Genomic DNA, 21,321 nt, shown 5'->3' on the forward strand with positions numbered 1-21,321 from the left:
TCCTGTATTTATTTATTTGTTTGTTTTCTGCCTGTGAGGATGCTCGCACACCGGAAGAGGTTGCCCAGAGATGTTACGGAGACTCCATCCTTGGGAGACTGTCAAAACTTGACTGGACATGGTCCTAAGCAACCTGCTCCAGTAGACCCTGCTTTGAGGGGAAGACAATATTAAGATGTCCGCTTCAACCTCAATTATTCCATGATTCTGTGATTTATTAATGCAGTTTCAGACTATATCTTTTCATTCTCACTGCTAAGTAAAAATGCAACTAGGCAGACTGCAGTTATGAAAAAATAATTTTGACATTCTATAAATATGGGAGAACCTTCACACCGTTTAATAAGTGCTCTGATATAATCATGTATGTAAGAGAAGTAGAATGAGCTTCATCTAGAAACAGCCTTGAAGATACTACACATACATCACGCATTTAAGTATGACCATTATCACTTCAAAGACTCAGTTTAGCCTGAAGTAATTGTTTTGCCAGAGATGGCAACCACATTTTCAAGAAAATCTGTCTTCATATAAAAAACAAAACAAACCTGCAATACCCACAGCCATTACTGATACATACACTATAACAATTATTTTAGATCATTGTTGATTTAAAAAAATCATATAACAACCTGTTGTTTTGCAAGCATTGGGAGAATAATGTCAGCTATTTGCCGAGACAATCTTTTCCATTTGTCTTCATTTTCTTTATGACACTGTTGCAATACCAAGATGAACATTTCTAGCACCTGAGGAAAAGTACAAAAGAATGCAAGTAAACACCCACAGTAACAGGAAACATTTAAGTAATACCATAGTGGGAAAAACATTTACTGTTTCACCCATCTGCCAAAAAGCAAAATGAAAAGAAAATCCATATTTCTAAAACCCCATTTTCAGGTTAAAAACTTGATCTTAGTTATTTTTGTTGTTGTTGATTTTTTTTTTTTAAGAATTTTCCAGCTACTTCTATAAACTAGAGGTGGGAAAAAAAACTTTCTTGCTCCTTTTTAAATGGCATTTGTCAAAAGTCTGCTGAAACAACTGTAAAAGGTATAGTAAATGTAAATGCTTCACCACATACTCAACAAAAAGGGGAGGAAGAATGAGAGCAATTTTCCATATGTATATTCTTCCTTTATTCTAGCTCAAAAAGTTTAAAATTTGGTCAAGGAAACACAATAGATATTTTTATGGAGCTCATTCACCTGAGATATGTCACTTTCATATAAAAGCGTATCGGAGAGCATATAATGGAGCACACCAACAGCAAGGATCACTCTAGTAGCTGAATGTGTTACCTGTTTGAGGGTTATAGAGACCACACTTTCAAGGATAGACAGGCCAAGGACACAGCAAGCAGGAATGTTAATATATGGACTGGGAAGTGGGACAAAAGAATCTGGTTCAGAAGACTAGTTAGATGGAGCACTTGTAAAAGAAATTCAAGCAGTTCAGATTCAGAAATGCAGCCAATTAGAAGAAAAAGAAAAAGAGATCACCAGATTACTTTCTTCCCAAAAAGCTTTCTCATGAGAGAGGAGATAGGAGCGATTCTGGGCTGAATGACTTGAATTCAGGCACTCCATGGATGGTAGCTACAGTTGTAACAGAAAAAAGTTAAAGGTTGCAGCTCTTGGAGCCTCTCAAATTACAGAGACACCACTGCAGAACATCCTAGCTACAGCCAGGAAACAACAGAACTGCCCAGGGGTTAGTTTACATGTACTGCACCAGCAGAACAGGACAGAATGAGAACTACAAATGGGATGGCGTGGGATGAGCAGTGCATGGGTGGTCTTGAATAGGTTAAGTGTGTCAGAAAGGTATCTGCTAGCAATAGCAGTACCTTATGTAACACAAAGTTATTCACTATTTCACATCATGTGTCTACAAAGTGTCATTTCATATAGTTATATTAGTCATTTTATGATTATAAAACTACAAATTCAAAAGAAAATGTGGATACACAAAATTATCCTAATCTGAACACGCAGTTCTAGCAAATTATTTTGACAAGATGTACTGTCTTTTCTTCCAACTATTCTCAGAAAATACATAGCTTACATTAGCATACACTAGAATTGCATTTTCACAATATGAAAGGAAAAGCACATTAAGTTTGTTAAGCACCTGAATAAGCAGTAAGATCCCATGTTAATTATGTGACTTTCTCTTAAAAGTACTTTTATGTATTTCTTTTAACCAAAGTATATTGAAGACAGTCATTCCTATACTCCTACAAGGCAGAAATGTTTTCCAAACCCATGAGGTCTGGGGCAAAGTAATGAGTGCTAACAACCATCTACTACTAGTTTCATTACCTTATTCAAATAATTAATATTTTTAAATGTTATTGAAGATATTGCTATTGTACAGCAACACCTAAATAATCTCTATGCAACACGTTTTCTACTTTCAATCCTGTCCTCTCTTCCACTTTTATTCCCATTCTTTCAAGTTTCTTGAATCCTAATTTATTACAACTCTTCTACTAACCTTCTGTTTATTCTATCTGCAACACAACCAAGATCATGATCCTAACTGGAGCTTTTCAGTGCTTTGTTCCTGAGGCTTGACTATAAAATCCCACAGACATGTTATTTGACTTGTAGTGCAGAACCTTTCCCCTACCCCCAAAAATCTTTGCATACTCTCTCTGTCTGAGGAAAGATCACACACAGAGTCCAGCTATTCAAGTTTTGTATAGAAAATCATTAATATTGCCTGAAGCATGTTTAGTAGTCAAAGCGATGTTATTCTTTTAGAGACTGTAAACAGGGACACTCTATCTTCCTCCCTTACCTGATGGTATTGAATAAGTCTCAGCAGCATTGACACTACCACTTCCTTTTGTGTTTCCAACTCTTTTCCAGCATCAGCTTTGTTTGTTCCTCTTAAGACAAAGAGATCATGAACAATGGGTTGCAGAGCTGGTATTGCTGAAATGACATTGGTTTGTTTTATCATGAGAGAAGACATTTTTGAACAGTGTTTGCTTGTTCTAACAGTTCAGCTACTAGAAGTAAACTGTGCTTTAGTTTATTAAAGGTTTTGCCCATCCCTAAAAAAAACCCCAAAACAACCCCCAAACTTATCATGCATAATAATTTTTATATTTTTATTTCTAGTAGAAAATTTATATTATGGACACATTTGCCCATTCTCATAGAGTTAAAATATATATTTTTAGAAAGTATTTCTCAGCAGAGTCACTGGAAAGTGTGAGATGCTTCTACTTAAAGGTTGAAAGTGGAGGAAAAGGGAAGGGGACTAAAAATTAAAATCAAAGTCTTTAAAGTACTGCTGTGTTGTGAACTTATCTAAAAGATCCAACTAAAATCTTTATTGCTATTAAGTACAGTGAAAAATATGGGGTAGCAGTGTTAGTAGGGAACAATAAACTTTCCAAAGGAATTAAGTAAGTCTTATTTCATATATTAAGAATGTAAAAGTTAGTGTCTTCTGGAATATTCAGTATGATTACAGTTTTCTATAGCTTAGTATTCAATACTGGTTTTATTGCTGAACTACTACTAATATTAGTGCTGGTGCCTTTTTGTTGTTTTTGTTTGTTTGTCTGAATTACCATGTGTAACAGCTTTCCTTCCACTGGCCATGATACCATCACACAGCTGAATGATCTTAGGAATTCCAATTATTTGTTTGGAATGATACCGCTCATAAGACAGCAACACCAGGAAAAAAAAGATATTAGGAATAATTGCTTCAGATTCCCTGAAAACAAAAAAGTAAAATTGTTAATTCTGAATTGTACAAGTCTGTTCAGTAAAAGTGAATCGTTTTACAGTAAGATCTTTTTTGTAACAATGTGTTCTGCTTTCACGCAGTATTTCTATAATTTCTGTGCCCTGTTCTTTACTATGTTTTTTTTTCCCCAATGGATTTCTTTCAAGCTTTGATTATTACGCAGTTACTAATATTATAACATACTATCTAATGTACATGACACACATTGAAGTATTTCTGTAGGAGACCCACAAGAGCAAATAACCCACTTATCTCTTTGTATAATCTCAAGTGTGAGAAAAACCAAAAATAGCTAACAGAAATTCCACTCCATTGCTTATGGTCCAATAGATACTATACAAAATATACCAGCAGATCAGAATACATACTTATTCACACTGAATCCACAATAGGAAGAAGGAGCTCTCCCTTCAGCGACTGAATCTTAGCAATGAAATCTTAGCAATGAAGGGTGGATTTCTGAAAGCACAGCTTTGGCTGAGTGTGGGTGGGGTGTGTGTCTGTGTCCCAAAAGAATGGTTTTATAATACCAAATGAAGAAACTGAGTAACATAGTTTTATTTTTTTTTTTCCATGCTACTTCCTGATTTCTTCAGCCACATGGAACCTAAATCATTTGAAAGGGCTACCACTGGAGCCTCAGAATAAACAAGCATGCTACCCAGAAGGTAACTTTTTTTCTCACCAGCAAAACTAATCACTATGTGATTCAGAACAAGACAGTTGTAAATCCACACTGTTCAAAGGATCTTTGCTAATTTCATACCTGAACTGTCCTACTTCAATGTATTCAAACTGCTTTAGCACAAATCCAATGAACACCTAAAGAAAGAATAAAGTGTACAGCAGATAGAGACATTAATTCTCATTTTAATTCATTCTGACAAAGTTATAAAAGTGCGTGTGTTTGAGAGAAAAAGGAAAGACGGGCACCAAAAATCATTTATACTTATAGTTCATTCTATTATGTTATGAAGTGTTCCCTCTACACTTACAGAAGATCTTGAAAATCTTACTGAAGTTATTACAGTTTGCATGAACTTATGCCACATTTTACCTGTAGTTTATATATTTTTAAGTATAACTTTCTCATTTATGTAACACACACTATTTGAGGCATTACAGTCAAGTAGTTAAGAATCAACCAAAAATCTAGCTCTAAACCAAGATAAAATCCAAAATATTCACGCACTGAAAAGATTTACCTGTGCACAAACTCAGAGGAAAGTTACGTAATGCAACTCACACTAGGTTATAAACCTGAAAATACTGTGGTAAATAAGACACTTGTAAATAAAACACATTTTATGTTACAAATTTACTGCTTATATGGACAACCACACAGACTACTGCATTTGCCACTAGCTTCCCCATCATTAAAATTAAATAATGGTTGTCAACCACAATGCTCACCATTAGTTGAAGTTCATACTCTCAATATAGAAAAAAAAGTATTTCTATCTGTAAATGAAGTTTTATTTAACAACACTGACTGTCATACCAACCTGATCTGAATCCAGAAGACAGTAGTTAACTCGTAGCTGAACCAGTTGAGCAAGTAAATCTAGAACTTGTCTCTGCAGCTGTACTGATGTTGTTGTAGTATATTGTTTCAATGCTTTTATGACAAGGGGTTCAAATAAACGAATGTGATTGTGAATAGCATTCTGTAACAGAGAGATTTTCAAGTAATCAAACATATGAACAGGTCTCCAAAACCAACTTATGTTTTAAAAGGAGGAAATATGTTTTAAATCTAAGGTACAGCTCTTTCAAGGGCATATAGATACAAGTACCTTATCAGCACGATGTTTTGCTGCACTGGTAATGCTAGTTTTCAGCTGTGTAGAAACTTTTTGCAGCACATCAAACCATCTGTCATGAAAAACAAAATAAAACAACAACAAAAACCCCATACATGTTAAAAAAAATGGAGGGACAAACACACTCTCCTTAGATGCATATTGTTCTACCAGTGCCAACTTTTCTTTATCTACTTAACTGCTTCAAGAATCTTAGTAAAACAAAAGAGCAGATTTTGATCAGATCACATCAATTTGTTGACAAAAAGTACGTAGTTGAGAAAGAATTTCTGGTCTTTGATTTGTCATCATTCTGCCTTTTCTTTAAGACTACTGACTATTTGCTATAATTAGCAAATTAATGAAATAGTTTTGAATATCAGTATTTAAAACTATTATGCTTTTAAAAAAACTTTTTAAAAAAGTGATATCCATTTTAATGATTCAGCTTTGATTTGGAAAACACATTAGTGATAATCAATATAGTATTTCATTCAGGATCTCGTACCAAGACAAAATTTCTCTGTTAAATTCTACAAGAAATAAATAATACCCAATACTATAATTTCAAGTTACTTAACTCCGCTATGATATTTGCATTTATGAAAAACAATAAAAAGAGATTCCAGTTCAAATTAACATTATATCGTAAGGGAAGAAAGTTACCCTGAGGCATCGTGTTCCTGCTCAGCCTGAACCATGTTCCTTAGACTCGCATCAGCAAGGGCCTGTGTAAAGTGTGTGTATGGTGCCATAAAGCAGTAATGATAGAGACCAGGTCTCAAATTGGAAGAACCTAAGCGCTGAGCTTTGCCTTGAGCTTTGTTGGGGTTTGAAGACAAGCCATCATACTGAGAAGCCAGATTTGTCCCAAATAATGTTTTCAGTAACTAGAGAAGAAAAATGGAAAGAAAAAAACAGTTAACATCTCAAGAAAAAAACCCCCAACACTTGACTTGTCATCCTCCCAAAAGACTTAATAGGAAAGTTCAAAGTGCAAACTGTGGATCATGTAGTCAAATACAAGAGGACAGAAAAAAGCTGGAAAAGAAGAAACAATCCATACCTCACCCCCCCAAAATATGATTGTTTTTCGCAACTGGTGCTATTTCTATGTGACAACTCGACACAGTCTACTAAAGCTCACCTCCCACCAAAATTAATCTTTGATGACTTGAACCCAAACATTTAACTGAAAGTCTACAAGAAATCCATCAGTAAGGCAGTTCTTTGCTTTCCAGGCTTTTGATGTAGATAACTAGCTACAGAACACATTAGGGAAGGTAGGAAACAAACTTGTTTTCTGAGCATTAGCTGAAATAGTTCTCTGAACTGGAAGCAGTTCAAAAAGAAACTATATTATTTAGATGGTATCATGTTTCAGAACAAATCACCAAAATTAAAGAAAACATGCTCTGTTTGCTCCACCTGGGCTACAGTTTCTTCATACCACTTCCCTTACAAGAATGGCCAGTCTTAGTATCCAATTAATAACCAGAGGACACCAGGATTAACCTTCTAGTAATGCACAAAAAATTACCTCCTTACCTGCTGTACACAAACTGTTGCCATTGTTGGTTCTCTGTTGAAACATGATTTCAGGTATCCCAAAATTTCTTCTACACACTAGACAAGCAGAAAAACAAGTGCATCTAATTGCATTTTTATTCATTATATAAAGCATTACTACGAAAACTAGACTATAGCACCATTTGTTGGTTTGTTTTTGTTTTTATTTTTAATAAGTAAAACTACACTAAGGGAAGCTGTGGAAGGATGTAATGAAATAAAATGGAAGATCTGCCTCCTACTCTCAAAATATCGCAATGCCTAACACCACAATTAAGGAGAGCAGCACACCTTCTGACATTTTGTATATTTAATGAGTATATTTAAATATATTAATATAGTAAGAAAGACTGAAGGCAAACTATTTTGCTGGAAAGAAAAATCTCCATATGAAAATTAAACAGTAATTCACTATTCAACAGCAGCAATTTAACCCGGAAAAAATGTGCTTTAGCACTTTACCCAACACTGTGCAGCACAACACTTCTAGAACTACTGTCTCTCTCAGCAGTATGAATTTTAAAATCAATGATATGTGCTTTTTCCCCAGTAAAGACCACAGATATTGGACAACTTAACTACAAAAGAAAAACCACATAAATCTTATACCTTCCCAATGTCTTGAAGAGTAGCAAGTTCCAAGATTTGGGACAGAACATCTAAGGCAGACCGTAAGAAACATCCAAACTTTTCGTTACTGTTCTGGAGATCCAAAGTAACCTGGTCCCAAAAAGTAAAAACACACTTTTTCATAACAGTTACTTGACATGGAGATAAAATTACAGAAAGAAATGGGTATGGGCACAAAATGATCTTTTGCCTAAAATTTCAGCATAGTTCAATCAACACCACTGACAGCTTAGACTCTCTTATGAATTGCTGGAAATGTAGGATTTCATTTTGATTAAGAGAAAGAAAGGGATCTTCTAGCTTGAAGAAGTTACAACATCCAAGCGGGCCTAGAATGCTGACAAATACTGGAGAAAGGATAATATATTTCTCAGAAACACAGTAGGTGTGGTAAGAGTACACCCCCTTATGTGTACAAATCAGATCACCAAGCCTCTAGAGAACATATCTTCTATTAGTTATATTAATGAGGAAAAAGCTTACCCATCCTAGAATAAACCACAGAGAGAACAGACATCGGGTTCCATTCAGTATTGCCAAGATAGTGAAGGGTCATTTGGTACCAGCATTAGCGACAGCAGAGAAACAAGCAACAGGGTGACAATGCCTAACAGGGGTTTTTGTTTGTTTGGATTTATTGGTGGTGGTTGTGATTTTAAAATATTTTTTTTGGTGTGGATAGTGTTTACACAAGCAAACAAGTGAGTCTCAATACAAGCGAAGCCATGTTTAAAAGAAACACAAAATGATTGCCCAACCACATTCTAATTCAATCCAGTGATATTATGCAGTACCTTATAATTAGCATGGGTTGCTTTCAAAACATCGTATAACTTCAGATATGATGGAAGATGATAAAAGCTTCCTACTGAAGAAGATTTACTTGTTGGAACAGGCCCAGTAGCATCCGTTTGCCTAGTAGCTTAAAAGTGTATCATAGATTAGCACAACATACTTTTTCTAAGGTGCTCATGACATGCGTACTCAACTTAATTTACCATATCTGAATTAGACAGCATGAATTTTTTGATCCACATGCATATTTTCAACTGCAAAAACACATGCGGTACAACTAGAAAATGAACTAGCATTCCAAGAAACAAGCCCTCTGAGGTAAGAGGAATTAACCCAGAGGGAACATTACTGAAGTTCAAGTACAATTTACAAAACAGAATTAACACCCATTTCCTTCATTCATTACTAAGAAAAAAGAAGTTTGCAAGATTCAGAATCTTGTTTCCAAGAACAATGTAAGCTACTTCTGCCAAAAGTTGCAAAGCAACTTTCAAACTTCTTTTAAGTAAAATACAAGGAAAAATTACTCCTTAATTTTAGTCAATAGTTGAGTAGACTCGGAAAAACAGTGAGAAAAAGGACTCAGAAGTATCTTGTTTCTGAAAAGTACAGTTAATTTTCATAAAACACAAAACAGTAAAGAAACCCCCACCCACAGCTCCCTTTCCTGCAATGCAGTACTGAAAAGAACTTCTGACAGTAGATCTGCCAGCCTTTTGAACTAAAATTCCAGAAATCAAGTTACTCAGTTCTATTTCTTCTCTCTATGCCATGACCATACTTAGGTGGGGATGGTAGGTGGGAGAGTTAATACAAGTAAGTGTGCTTACCTGGACTTGTTTCACCCTTTTTAGGGCTCATTGGCACTGATGCCTGTTCGACAGATTCCCTCTCTTTCCCCTTCCTCCGAATTGGACTAAGAGAAGGTGGGTTTGTGAGAGAAGGTAATGCTGCCTAGAATTAAAAAAGTTTTATTAATTTTGAATGCACAAATAGCTTTTAATCTTTACACAAATACAAGCATATTCATCTTTTGTTTAAACTCCCCTTTATTTGATATCAGTTAAATTAAAATGTCTCAGCTCGCAGGCTCAGGACATGAATTTCCTGTGTGAAAAGGAAGAAGTTTAATATATTCTCTACTTCTCAAATTCAGTATAAGTCAATAAAATGGAATAAGACCTTAATAACTAAAGTTTCTTTTAATTCCAGACAAAAGAGTGTCAAAAAATATTCTCACTTTTTTAAAAGAGGAAGAAATTACTAATTCCAGTAACATTGCCTTACAGTTACTAATCAGTCTTAAAACATAGGTGTCTCAAAAAAAAATCCCACCACAAAACAAAAACCCAAACCTCAAAGTACCTCATATAAGCCTTTTCCAAAGTCAAAATATTTTGAAGGATATTCAAAAGATAGAACAGTTACTTTCAGCCCCAAAAGGAGCTCAGTGCATTACAACCAGCCAACCAACCCAAAATTCAACAGATGTTTGCCAGGGTGTGCAATCCAATACTCCATTTCTTAGATACACTCCTCACTGAATTAATGTTTCAAGCGAAGTCACCAGGAACAAAAGGTTCAAAATCTAAAGTAGTATTACAAAGACTGCAGAAATAAAGATAAACCTGCTATGAAAAGAACATGCGTATCATTCTTCTACATGTTACTTGCTTTCCTTCCCATAGTGGAGTAGTATTATCAAGGTATTAGACAGTTACCTGTATCAACTCTAAAACATGAAGCCTTGAAGAGGTTTGTATCACAGCAGTATTTAAGTCATACAATTTTATTTATTTTTAATACATACCTTTACTGCTGGGCCAGGAGCAACATCATCCATTACATGTGCACAAATATTAATGACCTTCAGCAGATGAGAAAAGAGCTGTTCTACTAAAGTAACAAGAGTTCGATCTGCCAGAGCTGGCCAGGGTTCCTCCTGCTTTGTAGCACCCTGGTTTGAATCTTCTTCAGCACTCCAGGGATTCTTTAAGCACCTGGGAGCACTTGCTGCAATAGGAATCACATTACTTAAAGAAAATAAAAACTTGGAATTAAGTATCAGAAAATTTTAGAGGCATACTTATATGGTTATCATCTCTATATGAACAGAAATTCAAACAGAAAAAACAGAGCCTATATTTTCAAAATCAGCGAGTAGGTGCATAGTTTCAAACAACAGTAAAAATATGTTGATTCTTTGTACCCAACCTGTACTAAGCCTACTGCACACTTTGGCAACTGGAAGAAATTTGCAGCTCTGAGGCAGTATTTTTTCAAACTTCCTGAGTGCAAGAAGTCCCCTCTTCTTCATCTCTTCTGCTCAATCTTGCAAGGATTTTGTTGTGTGCAATCAGAATTGGATGAGATACAGGCCTTCTGATATTGATGGTGAAAATATCAGAACAATCCTACTTTTCTTGTATTGTCTTACCTGCAAGCAAGTTTCCAGTCAAAATCAAAGCATCGTGATGTCCAGAGAGGTCCAGTGGGAACCATGCTGATGAAAGGAGAGACAGGATCATGCCGGCCATTCCAATGGTGCAGCCCTTCTGAGCTTCATCTGAAGGACTTGGCTGGGAAACACTGGAAGTTTAATTTTGGAAGGTCATGACTTTTTTCCCCCCCTTTTGAGAAGTTGAAACTCTCAAGAAAATTAACAGTCAAGTAGATTGTTGGTCTAAAAAAAAAAAATATCGGTACTACAGAAATACACATTTAACACTTACGTAGGACTTAAAAAAACAATTTGCAGCAGAGACCTGATATGTCTTCTTGAAGAGCTGTTATGTTTGTGGTTTTTGGTTTGGGGTTTGTTTGGTTTTTTTTTTTTTAAATAGCAAATATCAAACCTGCTAGTGACATCTACTGATAAACTGAAGAATTCTGTATTTAACTCCTAACTAGCACAGTCCTGAACTATTTCCAATTAAAAGTCTTGCACATAGGCAAGGTAGGGATGGGACACATAAGCTGTAGTATCACAACGTAACAAGACATTGTTTTAAAGTGACAGGAATTTAATTAAACAATTGTAATGCATCAAATAATCTAGATTTATGGGTGGACTCTTTCCCAGATTGTAATTTGCTGCTGTATTCCATATTTTCCTTTACAATAATTTTATAATTAGATTTTCCCACACAAGCCAAGTCTCAAAAAGAGCACGCAGAGATCACCAGATGTTTGTTGGAATACTATGTGAATTACATGCATCAATTCAAAGCTGTGAGACCTCTACAATACTACTAACTTTCTTTCGGGAAAAGACTTTATGCAATGTATAAATAAAGGGATTTTTTTCAGGATATTTTTTTAATTAAAAAAATCTTCTAATGTAGTCACTCTGGTCTAATATAACTAGAGCAATTCCAGAAAATAAAATTTACACTAAGTATAGCTATTAGTCTGACAAACTACACAGGTGATTACAGTGCCTTCCATTACAAAAAAAAAAAAAAAATATTCATATGCAAGTGTTGTTTACTTTACATACAGTTAGAAACTCATTAATTAATCCACGTTGAGCTGTACAGAGTCTGAATGTAGCAGTTCTAATAGCTTTTTAATCATAAGAACAATACTTATGACAGAAAAGAATTTTGCCAAAATTCTCATGTTATTATCCATGTTATGATATTCCTATTGCCCAAAATGATAAATGTTCACATCATTCCACAAAAATAAAATTACAATCCAAATTGGTATGAACATGGGCCAAAAATTTGTAAAGAAGGAAACAGAAGAAAGGGCAAAGGCTATGTCATTGCATCACTGATGATTACTAGATTCATCTTAAAAGTAGCATTTTTTAAGGTAGGTAGAGCAGAAGACATTGTTGCAATTCTGCATTGATTTTATTTTTCAGCTAAGTACTGCTTACATCCTAACCTACTCCAGTGGTTAAAACTGGACCTATAGCTCAAAAGACATCTTATAGAATGTATATACAGAGCATGCTACACTTATGGCTGGCAAGGGAAAAAAGGGCATGTCAACAAGAAAAGCAGCTGGGGGGAGGGCTGTTTTCTGTTGTTGTTGGGTTTTTGGGTTTTGTTTTTAAAAAAGATAAAATTTTGCAATAGAGTTTCAGGATACCAGAAAAGTAAAGTAAGAGTAGAGACACAATGACAGCAATGAAGAAAATTGACAAAAATTGTGTTAAATCTATTTAAAAACCAAACAGCTCCACACATGCACATCTTCAGTAGCTAGTTTTACAGCTCACATGGCACAGCATATTGATCATCAGAGGCAAACTCAAAGCTTTAGAGTTGCCAACAATGCAGTTAAATTTCCAAAGAAATTCTTCAGAATGTATGTACTTTAGGGCTATCATGTATTACCTATATAACACTTTAGTATTATAGATATCTCATTTGCTGTTTCCATCCAGTGTGCTAAATGAGAACAATTTAAATGCATCTGGCACTTTTATAGTTATAAACACAATTATGAACCAGCTTCCTTTAACCCACTGTTTTTCAACATAAACATGAGATCAAGGTGAAAATGATGTTCTGATTAAGAGAGATACATGACACAATATCCTGAAGATAAACATTCTTTTGGACTCATGGAAAATTTTCTCTTATTCCTTATTTTGATAGATGCTCTTCATATGTATCTTTCTATTATAGCAGTTGCAGCCAATCCCTGTGATATGTGCTGTGGTTTCAGAGACGATGAAGTTCTTAACATCATGACAACCTGATGTTACACTCCGCTGTATAAAGTTCTTAAATAACTGCAAGATAAGCTTAACAGGATATATCTAAACCAGGACTGCCAATAGCTAAATAGGTGTACTTCTGTTTCGCCAACATGACTTTCAGAAGTTTGAATAACAGAAGAGGGAACATACCCACAGTGCCATCCCACGCTCCAGGTGCAGACTGGAAATGTGGTGGAGAGAAGACACAAAGCTTCACAGCAGCCAAACTGAAAAAGTTAACACCAAGAACTGAATCCATTTCATCACTGTAAGAGTTAGCAACAATCTTAAGGGTGAGAATTACATATATTACTGTTGCCATTGCCACAGTACCAGAGCTGCAGACACAAACATAGTCAGGAATTAAATAAAACAAGCAAGAGACAGGAAGAAAATGAGCCACTATAGCAACTACGAAAACTCACCGTGAGTGCTCTTGTAGTGGATATTGTCAATGCATGGGAAATTGCTGCAATAACCCTTGAGAGATTGTTTTCCATAGTGACATCTGTTGGACTTTGCAGCATATTGTAACCTCTGTATGTTCTGAAATAAAAATAGTTATACCACCAAAACATGTACTTAAAAAAAAAGAAACAGCTCAAAAATTATTATGACTTTAATTACTACTATGTATTTTATAAGCAGTCTATAAAATATACGATCTCAGAACACTCTAAATATCACTTTATTTTAATATTTTGCTTCTGTACTAGCAACAGCAATTTAGTTTCTAAATCAAATCTCTTTGTTAGCAAACAGAAACAGCAGACTAACTCTCAGTGCCTAATTAGGTGCTCTAGAAATCACCACCAATTTAACATTAGTCTTTGCTTTTGCTCAAATCCATCTAACATTTTTGCATGTTCACAAACTTTGGAATGTTGCTATAGAAAAATAACTATTTTAGATGCAAAGTAACACTGTCCACAAAGTTCCATTGTTTCCATGCTACAGTGTATAAATCTTGAGTGACACTATCAAGATCAGGTATGGAAAGGTACATAATTAAAACTTTGTACGACAAATTGATAGAAGCACAGACCCCATAAATATATACAATTCACACTGTTTATAAGACAAGATATCTAAACAGAAGAGTTTAGGAAAGTGTAGTTGGCAGCAAAAATACAGCACAAGGTCATGCTGTCAAAACTAGGATTTATTTTTAAATTATACAGGCAGTACAGACTACTGCAACCACAATCATTAAACAGGATATGAAGAGTTATAAATCCTGACCAACATACCTGAAGAACAGTAACATATACATACAATTAGCTTGCAAAGCTGCACTTACTTGTGCAATTTAATGGGCAAATAGGGTGACCTCAGGATGAACTCAAGATAAAGTTTATCATACAGCAATGACTCCTTATAACAAACGTGTGAGCACATCACTAGTAACTCACACATCAACTTATTCTTTAAACACTAGTCTGTCTCTGTAGAGCCTAAAACTACCAACGATGCTCCTACAGACCGGACACAGAATTTGGAAGCACATGCATTTGCAGGATTTAACTATGATTCTAGGCATTACAAAATGAAATTTGGGTCCACGTTCCTTTTAAAGCAAGATAAGACACATAACATACCTGGTGATAGTGCTTACTGCAAAGTGAGACGGAGGCTGTGTTTCATGCATTAGTAGTTTCAGGTAGACACTGCTTTGGTCTCTTGCTACTGCCACAACTGGATCAGCCTGTCCTTGATCACAGTTATAAAATAGCTTTGGAACAAGCCTTAATGATAATTGTCAAAAAGGAAAAATACTATTCAGAAATTATTTAATATGCAATTTAAAGTACATTTAAAATAAACTTAATATACAGTCCAGAAATCTGTATACACTGATTACACATATCAAATTGTAAATAAAAGCTGTTACCAAAATTCATACTGTTAAGCTGAATTCATCTTTATACAACTGCTCTTCATTATAATCAAGGAGCTCATACCAGGACAAAGGAACTGCTCTACACATATGGTAGTTTAAAAAAAAATTAATAATCTTTTATATACACACACTACAATGACTTCCCTAGAGTGTTTTTCTCCCAATGTTCTCCTATCTCCCCAAATATTTTCCCTCATGGATATCTGTGTCAAATGAAAACTAACTTCTATCTGAAAACAATTTTCACCATCCCATTTCTATGCAGTAGAACTTAAACATACAATAAGATCCAGTATTCTTGAACAACAATATTTTCAACTTAGTGAAAACTACAGTACTTATATTTTGTAATTTCACTGACAGTACTTCCAATGAATGCCCATATTGGATGTTCCAAGGGGCTTCTGCAATCTTGTAGTAGCTTTCTTGGGCAGTTAAATCTTTTCCAACCTTAACATATGTTCTGCCACTAAGTCAACATCAAGAAATAGAAAGACTCCAAGTTGTCACTACTCAGTTAACAAAATGACTCATTTTCAAAATCAAGTCTAACTAAAAGTGACCCTCCGAATGCAACACAGTTAAATGTAATTGTAATTCTAATAAAAAGCAAAGCACAACTGCCTTACTATTCAGAATGATGAATGTTCCATGTACCATAAAGCTGCATTTCTCAGCCATCCCTCATTTAAGCAAAAATATGAAAAACCCACTAAGAGATTATTTTAGTTATAGGTACACAATAACATGCAAATATCTTTCTAAACTTTAAAACAAAACAACAACAAAGAAACCCACAAAAACCAAAACAATAAAAACAAAACATAACAAAAAAAAAACAAAAAAACAACCACATCCCCTCAACCCCCCAAAGCCACATATACCTCATTAATGAAGCTGCAGCTACATGTCTCACTCTTGGATCTTCATCTCCAAGAAGACATATTACAACATTATTAAGCACTCTCTCCTGAAGTTTTAGTAGCTAGAAAGTAAGTTAGCACAGTAATGTTCATTGAACATTTTCATCATTTAACCAGATGGTTAAAAGATAGTTAACAGGTGAAATTTAGTCTGTCATACAAGTCCGTAAAACAACCTTTACCTTAACATTGCCAAATATATTATTTAAATACATAAATGCCCAACATTTTTTGAAGTTTAAAAAAACCCCCAACATAACAAACCCCCTCCCCCACATACACACCAGAGAACACTAAGGTCTTTGAATCTCAGTAGTAAAGTATCCTTCCAATATAACAAGTCTCAGAACATGAGCCTACATATACAACTGGAACACAAAGTGGTGAAATAGGACTGGTACCTTAATCCAGAAACAGAATATACTGATTGAATAATTTACTTACACCAGTATAATGATGAATACCTCTGTGCAAGCTCTCAGTTTTTCCTTCCAAGAAGCTGACTAGCCTATGGTAAAAGAATTTAGAGCACATGAGTTAACTTTAGATGTTACTTCTCAATTCAGTGCTTTCAGTGTTTTTGTTTGTTGATTTTTAAAGAAGAAAACATAAGAACTAAACACACTTTTTGCTACCTTTAGAAAAGGTAAGCTATTTGCCAAACTACTATCTGGCTAGCATAACGGAACAATTACTTCAGTTAAAAAACATTATTTACACATTGTAATTGTGATTTTATATTTTTTCCTATGCATGGAAAAATTAGACTGTTTTGAAAAAGATGGTAATACATTCCAAACTTCACTATTCAGAAAGAGTCCTATTTTGTATGACTAAGGATAACTTGAAGAATTTTCATATAAACAATTTTTGTCTTTCGGTTTGGAAGAACCCATAGAGAATGAAGGAATGTAAGAAAACAAAAGTAAAATCACATTAATTTTAGTATAACAGAAACTGAGCAACAGAAGAGAGCTGACAATAAGGGAGAACAAGCCAGGGACTTTTTCTTTAGACACACACGCAACTGGACATGAAAACCAAATTAGTTTCCAGATTAGATGCTCTTTCTCTGATCATAGATTTACAGAAGACTTGATAAAACAGACCACTGAACTCGAAACTCCTATGCAGCGTTACCACGATTGGGCCTGGTAGTGAAGTCAATGCTAACTTGACAAAGGAATTCATAGATTCCTTATAGGAATGACTGGTCTGAATTAGCTTTATGAAACTCATTGTTTTGGAAGAATCTGCTCCATTATGGTTCGTTTCCTATACACAGCATCTTTGCACTGCAGCTACCAACACCCATGGAAAAATATAAACACTTACCGAAAATCTACCTCTGCAAGCGTTTCCAGAAGTTCTGTCCTTACTAGCCAGTATGAGCTATTCTTCAGTGTAAGCAGGTCAACAATTAATTGTAAACCTAGTTCACTGTAACTGCTACTACATAAGCTCATGATGCAATGCTGAGGAGAAAAAACAACTTCCAGTTATCTTACAGAAGAGGTTCTCTGAATCAAAGTATGTAAGCGATCATAAAGATCTGTTTTATTCAGAATACTAAAAAAAGTTATTACTTCAGAGCTAGGAGAAAGTACCAGAACAAGGTACTTTGCAAGGCTAGGATACTAGCTCCGTGTGAACTGCTAAAACCTGCTGCTGAATTTAAACTCTGGAGAGAAATACAAGTCTCAGATATTAGAGCATAATCCTCCAACAAGTAAGGTCTAAAACTCAAAGGGCTTAAAATACCACAAGCACTATATTCTTATCTGTTCAAAAACAGTCTCTCAATATCCACAGGGTATTTTTAGATACCTGGTTCTGATTTCCAAAAAGTCCTATCTCCTAATCTTAATGACTGTTTAACTATACACACAACATGTGATCTTTGGAAAAAATTACCGAACTCTACACTTCCATGTCTTAACTACATGAAAATGTACTTTCTTGTTCAGGAATTAACAACCGCAAATACTTTAGAACATTTCTGCCAAAAGTTATGAAGTCAGACTACATTATCTACTGAGAGAAGTAAGTCAAAATTGACTAGGATAAGTTGCCTGAACTGAACAATTCTAGTGAAGTCTTCTAAAAAGTCATAACTCTAAGTGTAATCATTCATGAAACCACTATATACAAGCAATAAGATCATGGAACAGAAGGTTAAAAAGATAGCATCATTTAACTGAATTTCCTTCCCTCAGCTGCATCAGATACCCCTCCTCTTAGCGCATGAAATCATAATTTCCATATATTAACTATTTGCATTTTACTAAAAACTACACTTCACCACATTGACCCATAAGCTGCAATACAGCCAGACACCCTGTGCCTCTCCTCAATTAACTTCCTTCAGCCTCCAATTTGTCCTTGTTCTACTTCTCTTGGAAAATTCCTCAGGGAAAAAGCTCGCTCCTTCACCCCTCTGCTTTGTCACAGAACACCTACCACAGATTTTATGACAGAAATAAAATTCACACACGCAAAGTTCCACTCACAAATTCAGCTAGCATCTCTATTTTAACAACTTCCTGATGGATCTCTCACCCAATTTGAAACACTTACTTCCCCGAGACTTTCCTCACTTTAAAAAATTATTATTATTTCAGAAAATAATTACTATTTTACTTGTCATATTTCACATTTAATTTTTGCTCTCCAAATACAGTTCACTCTTCATGTTTAGGCTAGATCTTCTTTTTATCTAATGCACTTATCCTACTGTTGGTTAATGTAACATTATAGCTCGTAACAGTACATTTATGATTGGAAATATCATGATTAGATTATACTGCTACGTGATCTAACCAACATAATTATTTTCCAGCTGTTTGTTCCTCCATTTCTGTGCCTGAATCCATGTTTTCTATAGTAAAGTTCTTGGGAAGAAGTCATTTTTCGCTCTATGTTTATATGCCTGAGCATAGCAGGATCCTAGTCAATTAATATCATCCCTGTGATCTGTGGTGGTGCAAATAAATTACTACTGCTTACCCTCACAGCTGTACAAGCCAGTTTGCATGTGACAGAGGACTCATCTTTCAGTGTTTTCTGTAACAGAGGTATGCAGTCTACCAAGGAAAAGAGATTTCCTAACAAAAAAAAAAACAATTTAGATCAATGAAAGAAAATTTTGGTTACATTAAAAAAAAAAAAAAAAGACATCCTTAAAATAAATTGTTACCTGTTGAGCTTCTGACATTTATCAACCATTTATCCACATCAAAGCGGGATTTAATTAGAATGGAGTTGACAATTGTTCCACACAGAATTGCAGTAGCTCCTCTAATCTGGGGATCTCCATGGTCAATGTAGTTCAGAATATCCGATACATACTGCTCCTCTAAGAAAACAAGTTACAACTACTTTATTTTAAAAATACTAGTCTTAAACTTAACTGATCCTAAAAATGTTTCAGTGGAGGTACCAATTACTGTACAATCAATGTCAATATATTCACAATATGCCTGCCTTAGTTCTACCTTTCAGAGATCCCTTGCATGAAATCACCAGATCATTCATACAATCCAGACCAATGATCACATATAAAATTAATGATATAATTATATACATTTATTTATATAATTAATTATATAATTATAATTATATAAATTTAAAAGTAATTATTTGTTTCAATTGTGTATAAAATGCTTGGGGGTAATCTAAGAAGAGTTTTGGTCAACATTCCACCTTTGTCACTTCAAACCCCATCAAAGCAGCTGAATACTCCATGCCCCAGCTGATCATATTGTAGCCTTCACAGAAATAAACCTAATGGCTTACAACCATCTATAAGATGGCCTGAAATTACAAGAAATCATTTATAAGAAACAAACCAGTTCTACACAGCAGCTGTACTAAACCATCTTCCACTTGTCAGAAGCCGTACAAGCTCATCCACTGAAACTTAATTCTTATTGCAAAAAAAAAAAAAACCCCAAAACAATCTCACCACATGCACTACTAGCACAGACAGCATTTTAGTTCCAATTGGTGCAGTATTTGTTTGCAAACACTAAACTGGATATAGAGTTTTCAGTACATATGCTGCCTCCCTTATTTGAAAACCCAAACACATTACTGAAATGGAATATGGGAACTGCAACATACCATATTCTTCTCCCATTGCTTCAAGGGGTGTTTTATACAGTTTGCTGAAGAAAGACTCGGGGTGAAGCGCAATGGCTGCTCCAACACAACTTACTGCCAGGGCTTTTACACTGACTCTCACATCTCTATCAGGAACTAAAGCTATGAAGAAGAAAAAAAAAAAAAAAGGAAAACAAAAAGGGTATTTAAAAGCTTCCTGAATTGTTTTTAAGTTAATTAATAACTCTGTATGATATAAATAGCTCAGCCTGGACAAAAAAATTTAATGTAGAGCAAGTAGTTCCACTTTATCAGAAGCAGCAGTTACGTGTGGCTTTTCCCTCCCCCCCCCAATATAAACCTCACACAGTTCCAACTCGCTTCCTCCATTGCTGAGAATATAGCTACTACACTGTCTTTCCAAGAACACTACATTTGCAGAGCACATGAACAAATAACAGTTTAAACAAAGGAAAAAGAACAAACATCTTAAATGCTCCCTTCAGTCATATATAATGACACATACATGCCTGTGACACAGTCTACCCAGTGAAAAAAAATGAAAGCAGCAGTGTATGCCATCAAGGCTTCCTGGAAAATCCCTATTTGACATTTTATTATTATGCTAAAAAGGCAAATAACTCCTCTTCTGAGCCCCAATAGCCTCCTCTAACAATCACTTACTGTCAAGAAGCTTCTCTGACCGTTGCACATTAAAAAACACATGAGAATACAGCCACACTAACATGTAAGTGCTATAAAATGTCAAAAGTGGAGAAAAAAGTTAAACTTGAGATTTCAGCTAGGTGTTTGAAAACCTTAGGTCAATTATCTGCTTTACTACAGCTGAATCATTTAAAATACCAAGTCACATTTCCCAAACACATATAGATACAATAGCATTTCCTCTACCTGAAGTACATTCAAAAAAATAACATAGAATTCAAACACAACTGAGTGATGAAGCTAAAAAAATATACTTTTAATCTTGTTTTAATTAAAATATATTAGGCATTGTAAACAAAATCAATTGTAAATGGGATTCACTGTAAAATGGCATAAATTTAAGTGGTTTTAAGTTTTTCTGTACTCTGGTATGATCATTTAAATCAG

At 34.9% G+C, this 21,321-nt stretch overlaps 1 protein-coding gene across 2 annotated transcripts in view; it reads right to left on the reverse strand.

The window, feature by feature from the left end:
- Nucleotides 1-21,321, reverse strand: part of HTT (huntingtin) — an 85,738-nt gene that overhangs the window by 38,966 nt on the left and 25,451 nt on the right. For both annotated transcript variants that reach the window (XM_042807664.1, XM_032987320.2), the window contains 22 exons: nt 20,230-20,370; nt 19,304-19,462; nt 19,114-19,211; nt 17,443-17,582; nt 16,552-16,615; nt 16,069-16,169; nt 14,883-15,029; nt 13,710-13,830; nt 13,435-13,511; nt 11,005-11,156; nt 10,378-10,580; nt 9,398-9,521; nt 8,567-8,694; nt 7,752-7,862; nt 7,122-7,199; nt 6,240-6,463; nt 5,568-5,646; nt 5,277-5,438; nt 4,538-4,593; nt 3,590-3,738; nt 2,806-2,942; nt 633-749 (listed from right to left, as the gene is read on the reverse strand). In XM_042807664.1, coding sequence (XP_042663598.1) covers nt 633-749; nt 2,806-2,942; nt 3,590-3,738; nt 4,538-4,593; nt 5,277-5,438; nt 5,568-5,646; nt 6,240-6,463; nt 7,122-7,199; nt 7,752-7,862; nt 8,567-8,694; nt 9,398-9,521; nt 10,378-10,580; nt 11,005-11,156; nt 13,435-13,511; nt 13,710-13,830; nt 14,883-15,029; nt 16,069-16,169; nt 16,552-16,615; nt 17,443-17,582; nt 19,114-19,211; nt 19,304-19,462; nt 20,230-20,370 — 2,768 coding nt within the window. The remainder of the gene's footprint in view (nt 1-632; nt 750-2,805; nt 2,943-3,589; nt 3,739-4,537; nt 4,594-5,276; nt 5,439-5,567; nt 5,647-6,239; nt 6,464-7,121; nt 7,200-7,751; nt 7,863-8,566; nt 8,695-9,397; nt 9,522-10,377; nt 10,581-11,004; nt 11,157-13,434; nt 13,512-13,709; nt 13,831-14,882; nt 15,030-16,068; nt 16,170-16,551; nt 16,616-17,442; nt 17,583-19,113; nt 19,212-19,303; nt 19,463-20,229; nt 20,371-21,321) is intronic.

This window comes from Tyto alba, unplaced genomic scaffold, assembly GCF_018691265.1.
Source record: "Tyto alba isolate M040663 unplaced genomic scaffold, T.alba_DEE_v4.0 Super-Scaffold_6, whole genome shotgun sequence".
NCBI classification, from domain to species: Eukaryota; Metazoa; Chordata; class Aves; order Strigiformes; family Tytonidae; genus Tyto; species Tyto alba.